General features: G+C 35.4%; 1 protein-coding gene across 1 annotated transcript; it reads right to left on the bottom strand.

Moving 5' to 3' along the window:
- Window positions 1-4,081: 4,081 nt before the first annotated feature.
- LOC144442563 (FMR1-interacting protein NUFIP1-like) lies at window positions 4,082-10,569 on the bottom strand. The gene is made up of 8 exons (XM_078131943.1): window positions 10,132-10,569; window positions 9,606-9,716; window positions 8,940-9,082; window positions 8,147-8,239; window positions 7,409-7,644; window positions 5,293-5,448; window positions 4,806-5,005; window positions 4,082-4,446 (listed from the first exon to the last, which is right to left on the bottom strand). Exons 1-8 carry the CDS (start codon window positions 10,564-10,566, stop codon window positions 4,087-4,089), a joined length of 1,734 nt encoding a protein of 577 aa, XP_077988069.1. The 5' UTR covers window positions 10,567-10,569; the 3' UTR covers window positions 4,082-4,086.
- Between the last annotated feature and the right edge of the window lie 253 nt (window positions 10,570-10,822).

The following is a 10,822-nucleotide window of genomic DNA, read 5'->3' as shown; positions in this document are numbered from 1 at the left end:
TAATCTAACCAATAGCATACATTCCAAATAATTTATAAATATATATTCAGTATTTCAGGTGATTTGTCAAAATTTCTGTGTCCGCTATTTCTGTTTAAATGATGTATTGTAATACATAGAATGTCATAAATACTGTGATTTATTAACTTAAAGGTAGTGTTGTTGTCAACCTACACATGTACAAGTCTACTATTGTAACCATATGGATGATGATTAGGTACCTATTTTGGATTTTTAATCTATAAAACATTTTATCATGGCTTCCTATTTGAAAAATGAATGTGAAACCACATTGACAAAGTCTGCATTTGTAACTCAATAAATTGAAAAAGAGCTATAAATGTGCAAAATCTGTTATTGTACATATCATTTGACACATTTTTTGTAGCTTTTTACAATATATTAAGTTACAAACACAGATTTTGACAATGTTATTCCACATTGATTTTTTCAAGTAGGAAACCATGATAAAATTGTTTTATAAATTACAAATCCAAAACAAATCCTCATCCACTTTAATATCCTACAGACTTGGCAAGCTGGCTCGACAAAGGCTGTTCCAACAAACAACACTGTCAAACCCGATAGCCAGATCTCTCCTATACACACCACTCAATACAAAATCTTTGTCTAAAAATTCATGTAACGAAGTAGTTACTTGGTAGCCTAATATTTGCTATATAGTTTTTTCTGGCCCTATTTGTATTCTATCATTGTGTGCTTATGTATTGTAATAATTAACTAAACAAATCATGTTTTATTACCATAACCCGTCAGGATACTGTAACCCTAGATATTTTCATGACTAGAAAATTTTGCGATTTTACAGTCTTCAGCTAGTTCTCAAAGACTAATTTTTACTAATTACCAGACTGGTACATTGTGGTCATGTACAAGGCAGTTTAGTCACTACTTATTTATGCATATCCTTTCCCAGTGAATTAAGCAAAACTTTCCAGGTTTACAGTATCATAGCCCCCAGATATACATTGTATGTAATCAGTGTTTGTAATTATAGTTATATAGCAGAAAGTCGGCTGTGTGTTATTTCAAATCATGTCAGCAGTTTGCTTCCTCATGTGGAGAAGAAAAAAATTTAACTCGTTCGTTATGTCATGATGGAAGTCATCATAAAAACGATATTTTCAAATTGTACATAGTAATACCACCATGACTACACTTAGCCCCAGAGACTTAGTTATCTTGTTTGACAATATCCTTCACCAGAACAGATGTTGAGTAGTGTGGATATCCAAGTCTCTGGCTAAACTGTACTATTATTTACAATTTGGGATGCAATTATGTTACAAGTAATGTCTCTGTGTCTGTAACGTTTATGCAATGCAAGTCGTTGGTAAGAATCCTAGTCATTGTCGGTAATATATAGTGCACAATGCAAGGCAGTCATATCATTGTATGTATCTGATCACCAGAATACTTTTAAATGTAATTAAAAAAATTGAATACTGAACGGCCTCATGTTTTCCACTAGGTAATCAGTGTGGAGTTACAAACAAGGTAAAGTTGCAAAGTAAGGTTTTTTCTGTAGACTGTCTTCTCTATTTTCTAAGAGTTGATCTAAAAAGTAGAACTTGGTGCCAGAAATAGTGTCCCAGCTCTTTCTTTAATTCTGCATAGTTTATGGTGAATAATGAAATATTGCACCATAATCCAGCCCCTTGAAACACAACAAAAATTCTGGAGAACTATGTCAGACATATTATTTTACTTTGATTTATATGTTATGTTATTTACTAGTGCGTACCTGTCATAAATCAAAGCCTGTTCTCTCATCTTTTGCCATGCATATATTAAAACTTGGTTTGTAATGATATTGTGAATATGGTGAAGATATAATGGTCTTGATTTCATGTATGAATTATTATTATTCATCAACCTGAGGCTGAGACACGCATACAGATATATCTATGCATATAAATGAATATTAAATGAGTAGACAAGATGACTGAATCAAGATGTCACTATTTGTACATGTATGTATGGGTGTATTGTCAGAAGTCCAGCCAAGTTCAATCTTATCGAGAACATCCAGTTTTCCTTGTCTAGATGTGTGTGAATGTATGTATGTACGTACGTACGTACGTACGTACGTATATATGTATGTGTGTGTATGTATGTATAAGTATGTATGTCTGTATATATGTATGTATGTATGTATGTGTGCATGTATGTATGTATATATATATATGCATGCATCATACATGTATGTATGTATGTGTGTGTATGTATGTATGCATGTATACGTATGTATGTGTGTATATATGTATGTGTGCATGTATGTATGTATGTATGTATATATGCATGCATCATGCATGTATGTATATATGTATGCATGTATGTATGTGTGCATGTATGTATGTATGTATGTATCTATGTATCTATGTATGTATCTATGTATGTATGTATCTATGTATGTATGTATGCAGGTGTTCAAAGGCAATAAACTGTAGTCCCTAATAACTAAAATCACCTTTTCCAATAATTATTTAACATATATTAAAGCTATAACTCTTACGGTCAATATTTTCCTGTCTTTCTGCACACATTCGAATCAAACATCTGAAGGCATTGTGTATCATAATTTATTACAAATACATAAATGAAAAGGTATAGTGCCACCGTGCACCTGTGGATATTAAAATATTATAAAAACAAAGTAACACACCAGTCTTTGGTATGAGGGCAGTGTTGCAGGAAGACATTTTCCTATTGCTTTCATTTGCCTAGAAATCACACTTGTGCATAGCTTCGCACAGGTTGATCAGATTTTATGAGATTTTGCAACAAGGCAGTGACTTGTACTTTCATGAAATCAATGAAAACGTTTGTATACAGATAAAATAGTGTTGTTACCAGTTTACAGGCCCTTATTAACTACAACATCATTGAAGTGTGTAGTAAGTCAACATTTGACAGTCAGCCGCAAATTTCATATCTTATTGAAATGGAAGACATCAAAACCACTACACACTTGGGGGAAAAAATCTAACACATCCATCAAATAATGCCACAATAAAATCATGATTTGAAATTCTGACGTGTAGCATTTACGAACCACTGAAAAAAAATTGGTTAAATTTATCTCATTCATTTCTTACAGAGGCACACACTATTATAAACTGATATTATTTGAATTCTGCTGATGATTAGGTTTGCTTCAGTTTCAGTCAGTAGATTGCTTACATTAGGCCAAACAAACAAAAATAGTGTTTCCGATAACCAACCGACCCTACTTTAAGCCTCCGACCCTAAACATTTTGTAAAATGGTTCCAAGTTACTATTATTTCCATGTATATTTTCATGCCTTTGTCACTTTTTAAAAAAAAAAACATATTTGAGAGAGAGAGAGAGAGAGAGAGAGAGAGAGAGAGAGAGCAGGGCTTTTTAGACTATAACAGTACAGTCTGCATAACGTGTTTGTCTACTTAACTTATAATTGTCTTCATTTACTTCTTTTACACCTCATCAAACTCTCACGGAAGTTTTGTGACCACGAGTATGTTTATATCTTGGGGTCAAATTTTTTTTAAAGTTAAAAGTAAATTTTGGAAACAAACATTTTCTTATTTGCCTTACCAGTACTTTTTACATATACGACACTGGTAATCGAATCCAGTCTTTGGTTTGTTAACTTAGATAGACGCAAACTAAATCTATCGTTCTTCAATGTGGTAGATTACACAAGTGGGTGACAGCGGTTCCTCTGTTGTGCGATTCTAATCACCCTGTGATTAAGTTAAGGGAAACATTGTTCTACTGCAAGTTCAAGAACCTCTAAATAAACTAGTTTTCAGAGACGCCTCCCTACTAAGACTATAATTAAACCAACATCCATTCAATAGCTTATCACTATTGTATCAACATGTTGTGACAATAGTTTTAGTTTGTGTTTATCTTAGAAAACTGAAGGCGAAAACAAACTCAGCCCTTTACAGGGACAAAGACAGATTTTCACTATCACACTCATACATGTAAATATGTATTGACTCATTAGAAATTAAAGGTAAATAGAAATAATTCCAGATTTATTTTCCAGAATTAAGTACATTTTTGATCTGATCCAATCACCTTTCTTTTATCTGTTGACTGAGAGATGTTATTGTGGCATTGCCATCAACATTATCTATTTCTATACACGCAGTTTTAGCCTCCATTGATGTGAACATCTCAGTTTTCTCATCATTGTTTGCATTACAGACAGCATCTCTAGTCATTTCTTCATTCACAGTATCATCAGTGTCATCAATGTTTGTTGTTTTCTTTATTCCGTTCATGTTTTGTTCGTCCATTATTCTGTCAGTTTTCATAGAGTTTGACGTCAGTTTTGTAGATTTGTTTGCGACATTGAAAAAATTATTTCTTCTGAGATATCTTACACATTGTAGTATCACATTCCTTTCATGCCTTATCTCTGGAGCAAGGAGCTAAAAACAGATCAAAAATAATATGCCATGAAATAGCGCCCTCAACAGATCAATACGCACCCCGACAGATCAACATCATAATACACGCCCCCAACAGATAAACATCATAATACGCACCCCAAACAGATCAACATTATAATAGCGCCCCCAACAGATCAACATCATAATAGCGCCCCAACAGATCAACATCATTACAGCAAAGAATACATTTCGTACACATCATGGAACACGTGCACATTCATTTGCATACATTTGCATACAGGTATGCAGTCATGTTTTCTATATTACACTGCTATACAAATATCAATACATGCACCCATGCAAGTAATCTCTGGTACATAAGTGACACCAATACTTACCATTTCTAATAATGTTTGTTTTGTTTTCCTTCCATTTATAACTTGTCTGTTAACTTGTTCCTTTCCATTGTCATTTTGTCTATTGCCTCCCCTCTTCTTGTTTCTTCCTCGTTGTCTTTTATTTTTCCATCCTTGTCTTCCCAGCTGCTGAGATGTTCCTGGTTTGCCTTCATTTTGTCTTTCTTTAGGAGGAGAAGGCACTAAAAACAAAGACAAGAAATGGCTGATTCTAATATCCCAGTGTTAAAATAAACATGTCAGAGTTTGTTCCAATGTTGAAGACACGCATATTATATGATCACTATGCAAACCAATATGCAAATTACCATGTTATTTATATGTAAATTAATATGCAAATTAGCCAACATCCTTGCAATCTATGTTGGGAGAACACTGAAGTAGATGTTGTTTTTTCACAAAATATTCTAACAAATGTGAATGTTGGTCCTAAAGATTTGCATAATAGATGAATATGTGATAAACTTACTTGGTTTATTTTCATCTTGATTCTCTTCTTCACTTTGGTCTGAATCACTGCCGTAGTTTGCTGCTAGGGCTCCTAGTGCACTTGAACTTCTTTTCTTTACTTTATCACTTGTGCTTTGACTTGGAGACACTTTGTTAGACACTTCATCAGGAGACTCTGTGAACAGCAAAATATAACAACGGAGATTAAATAAATGTAGCAATTTTTGTTGAGCCAGGTGATAAAATGTTGCAATGGATTTATATCAAACCATACAATAAAATATAGCAATCATCAAGATTTTTGTTGAGCCAAACGATAAAAAGTAGAAAGACATTATGTATTAGTACAATTTTTTCAGGCCAGATGATATCGTAAACCTGGATATTTTCATTAAAGACTTATTTTTGCTTATTTCACTGGAAAACAAGAAACGCAAAAATAAGTAGTGACTAAAATGCCTTCTTGTACATGAACACAATGTACCAGTCTGGTAATTAGTAAAAATAAGTAGCGACTAAAATGCCTTCTTGTACATGAACACAATGTACCAGTCTGGTAATTAGTAAAAATAAGTAGCGACTAAAATGCCTTCTTGTACATGAACGCAATGTACCAGTCTGGTAATTAGTAAAAATAAGTAGCGACTAAAATGCCTTCTTGTACATGAACGCAATGTAATTAGTAAAAATAAGTAGCGACTAAAATGCCTTCTTGTACATGAACACAATCTACCAGTCTGGTAATTAGTAAAAATAAGTAGTGACTAAAATGCCTTCTTGTACATGAACACAATGTACCAGTCTGGTAATTAGTAAAAATAAGTAGCGACTAAAATGCCTTCTTGTACATGAACACAATCTACCAGTCTGGTAATTAGTAAAAATAAGTAGTGACTAAAATGCCTTCTTGCACATGAACACAATCTACCAGTCTGGTAATTAGTAAAAATAAGTAGCGACTAAAATGCCTTCTTGCACATGAACACAATCTACCAGTCTGGTAATTAGTAAAAATAAGTAGCGACTAAAATGCCTTCTTGTACATGAACACAATCTACCAGTCTGGTAATTAGTAAAAATAAGTAGCGACTAAAATGCCTTCTTGCACTTGAACACAATGTACCAATCTGGTAATTAGTAAAAATAAGTAGCGACTAAAATGCCTTCTTGTACATGAACACAATCTACCAGTCTGGTAATTAGTAAAAATAAGTAGCGACTAAAATGCCTTCTTGTACATGAATGCAATGTACCAGTCTGGTAATTAGTAAAAATAAGTAAGCGACTAAAATGCCTTCTTGTACATGAACACAATCTACCAGTCTGGTAATTAGTAAAAATAAGTAGCGACTAAAATGCCTTCTTGTACATGAACACAATCTACCAGTCTGGTAATTAGTAAAAATAAGTAGCGACTAAAATGCCTTCTTGCACTTGAACACAATGTACCAGTCTGGTAATTAGTAAAAATAAGTAGCGACTAAAATGCCTTCTTGTACATGAACACAATCTACCAGTCTGGTAATTAGTAAAAATAAGTAGCGACTAAAATGCCTTCTTGTACATGAATGCAATGTACCAGTCTGGTAATTAGTAAAAATAAGTAGTGACTAAAATGCCTTCTTGTACATGAACACAATCTACCAGTCAGTCTGGTAATTAGTAAAAATAAGTAGCGACTAAAATGCCTTCTTGTACATGAACACAATCTACCAGTCTGGTAATTAGTAAAAATAAGTAAGCGACTAAAATGCCTTCTTGTACATGAACACAATGTACCAGTCTGGTAATTAGTAAAAATAAGTAAGCGACTAAAATGCCTTCTTGTACATGAACACAATGTACCAGTCTGGTAATTAGTAAAAATAAGTAGCGACTAAAATGCCTTCTTGTACATGAACACAATGTAAAATCGCTAAATTTTCTAGTCATGAAAATATCTAGGTTTACAGTATTCTGTTTCCAGTTAACTAGCTTCTATTGCAGCCGAAATAAGAAGCTGAACTGAAGATGGCAACCAAGATCTCGGCCTGTAAGTATTAAATCCGCACATAAAGCATATTTTGGACTCAAATATTGTAAAACAAAAATTATAGAAATTACTTTAAAAACAGGGAAAAGAGCACTTTTCTTACCTCCATCCTCTAAAATATAAGACATGGGGTCAGAGGTCAGGTTATGTGATTTGGTCACATGATCCTTGTTGTTATCCTGCATGTCAAGTCTAGCTTTCTTAGGACTGGTGGTGCTCTCTCCTGAGATGTCTGTACTATCTTTGGGATGGAATCTTTTATTTTGTCTTCCTCTGACATTTCCTCCTTGAAATCTCTCTCCTTGTTGGTTTCCGCCCCTATTGGATCTCCCCATTTTCCTGCAAACGTTGTTTGTAAAAAAAATCTAATTAACAAATAAAAACTTAATGTTTGATCTTAATATGAAGTTATAGTAATCTTCACATATAACACTTTGATTTCAAATAACAATTATTTCAATCCCAGGTTCTCACTTTACTGTTCTCTTGCCAGCAGAGTAATAACAACTAGATAGGATCCTTTGTTTGTTCTAGACTAATTTTTACAGCTAAAAAACTTAAAAGGGAGAGCTTGCCAGAAAACTGTGCATAACTTATACTTTTACAGCTAAAACAGGGAGAGATCACCAGAAGACTGTACATAACATATACATTTACAGCTAAAACGAGGAGAGTTCACCAGAAGACTGTACATAACATATACTTTTACAGCTAAAACGAGGAGAGTTCACCAGAAGACTGTACATAACATATACATTTACAGCTAAAACAGGGAGCGTTTGCCAAAAAACTGTACATGTACATAACCTGTAAAACATTTCCCCAATCATTATAACTTTACCCAAATGTTTTCGTCTTGAGCACTTGTCCACTTTGCTGTCTGCGTATTCCTTCTTCTCTCTTCTTTGCCATGTTTGCAATAGTTGGGTAGAGTCTATGCAAAATATAAAATATAAAAGAGAAATTCACAAGCGATGAACACACACTTCAAAGCTGGTGGCAATGCATGTTAGTATCCTCCCACATACATAGTCACAATCCTCAGGATAGGTGGAACGGTTTGAAGACATAGGGTGTACCCAATAGTTCATTGAAAATCTGTGGTGGACAGAAATTTGTATTTGTAACCAGACTTTTTTCTCCCATTTTCCTTCTTGAAATATCACAAAACGGTTAGTCTAGTTCATATACACTATCGTTATACCTTCACTCACAGTTGACATTCAGACTAGGTACCAGTGTATATATGTGTACTAGTGTACAGTGTTCGTGGTTTTACTACTGAATGTTTTCGTATTAAATAATGCTTATGTAGTGTGCAGTTTAAGAATCCTTCCATTATAAGACAATATCAGGTTAGCGGTAACTAAGTGGTTAAACCACTTGTTTCTCACCACTGCAACCACAGTTTGAGCCCCAATCAGAGTTTTTTACCACTCTGTGGGTAAATAAGAGTGTCAATCAGTTTGATAAGTGAACAATGTAGGTTTCTAAAGGCACATCAGCTTCACTTCCTTCTGCTCCAATACAGTAGTAACAGGGATTGGAAGTTGCCATTTACATTGTGTTATTTGGTCTTTGTGACAGACGTTTAACTTTTTAATACCATACCAGAAATATCAAAGACCATTTACCTTTTCCTTGCTTCTCTCCATTTTGATATTTCTTCCGGTGTTTCCAGTCTGCCAATTTTCTTACTTCCCGGTCCATGTTGGTTTTGGTAATGGATTCTAACAACTTTCCAATGTGCTTCAAACTTGCAGTCCTTGCCTTTACACTGTCAATTGAACACAAATGCCTTTCAGTACTAGTACTCTTTATACCCAGTTCAGACCATGCACAGTTACATCAATGCAGCACCAGCATGAAGTTACAACTGAATTCTTGCAAGCTACCAAGTTTGCCTGTCACATGATGTACATACATGTACATGTAGTTTTAGCGAAATATAAGACAACAGACTTGGTAGGTTGATAGAATTCAGTTTTAACTTTACGCCAAAGCAGCACTGACTGACGAAACTATGCATATCTGAACAGAATATTGAAACACTTGCTAACACACATTGACACATCATGCATACGCGCACATGACAACCACACATGAAAAATTTATCAGCATACTGAACTGACAACAATTATCTGCCAATACTCAAAATACCGATAGCTGTTCAAAGTATTACCAAACTTCACAACGTGCATGGAATATATAATTTGACCAAGTGTCCTTGCTACATCTATCAAATTCAACAAAAACATGGCTAGGTCAATCATGATCTACAATCTACACCTCAAGCTTACCTTGACATGTTCTTGATTATGTTCATTTAATTTCTCCTGAGTTTTAAAACCTCTTTCACAACTTTCACAATAAAATGGCAGTATCTTCTCTTTTTTGGGTTTCTTCTTTTTCTGTGGATAAATCATTGCAATAACATGTCTGAATAAAAAATAACAATAACTAACAACTGGCAGGGGGGGGGGGTTAAAGTTGGACAATATTTTCCTTAGAAACTTAAAATGAATGACAACATCGAAGAGTAACAGAAGATGGGTCTGGTGCTAGTCTAGAGCACTACAGAACATACTGACCCATTACATTGACCTACAGTATCAGGAATGTCAAAACAGCGGCTAGATTGGACAATAATTACAGTGAGTAACACAATTTGCATTCAAGGCACTGTGGTCGCAGTGCCTTGAAACTGCCTTAAAGTAAACCAGATTTTCAGATCGTCTGCAATATGTAGACATTGTTCTACACCAATGAGCATCACCAAATATTGGATAATGTATGTGTCTGAGATTAAATAAATACATTCTGTACCTCAACTTGTCTGTTCCTATCGACAAACTTCTGATGCTGACCCCCGGCACCTTTCCACTGCTGTCGACCATGACCATGTCCTGGGAAAATACGCTCTTGTTCTGGTAACAGAGGTCTTATCGTTCCTCCTGGAGGTCCTTGGTGTTGGTGTGAACTCTGTGGATGATGTGTGTACGGGCCTTGCTGTCTGAAATTAGGTCCGTGTGGGGGAAAAACTCTCCCATGCTGTGGATGATGCGATTGTGACGGTGACGGAAATCGTTGGTGAAATTTTGGCGATGCTCGCTGGTGACTGTGGAAAGAACCACCCTGGTTAAAAGGTGGGTGAGGAGTCCGTGGTCTCTGTGCCCCTGTCGAGAATCTTGGTGGTCCCGGTGAAGGACTGTCCGTCTGACTTCGGGAATCAAAGCTGGGTGGTGGAAATACGTATGCCATACTGTTGGTCGAACATGTGGTTTGGGGTCAGAGGTCAATATTTAATGTTGTGAGGTGTCGTTGGTGGCGCAGTACATGGTGGCGGTCGGGCAGTCGGGTGGCGGTAGGCGTCACTGCGAGTCACTTCCCAGATAACACCACACTGACGGCCCGACGTCGGCAAAATTGGGTCGGTGTGTCAACGTTTTCCCGACGTCGGCAGAAGGTCGGCACATGCATGACGTTGATAATTGAAAGCATATAAAATGTGTTGTGT

This window comes from Glandiceps talaboti, chromosome 11 (genome assembly GCF_964340395.1).
Source record: "Glandiceps talaboti chromosome 11, keGlaTala1.1, whole genome shotgun sequence".
Lineage (NCBI taxonomy): Eukaryota > Metazoa > Hemichordata > Enteropneusta > Spengelidae > Glandiceps > Glandiceps talaboti.
Note: the sequence above shows the minus strand (reverse complement) of the source record. Positions and strands in the feature narration are given on the sequence as shown.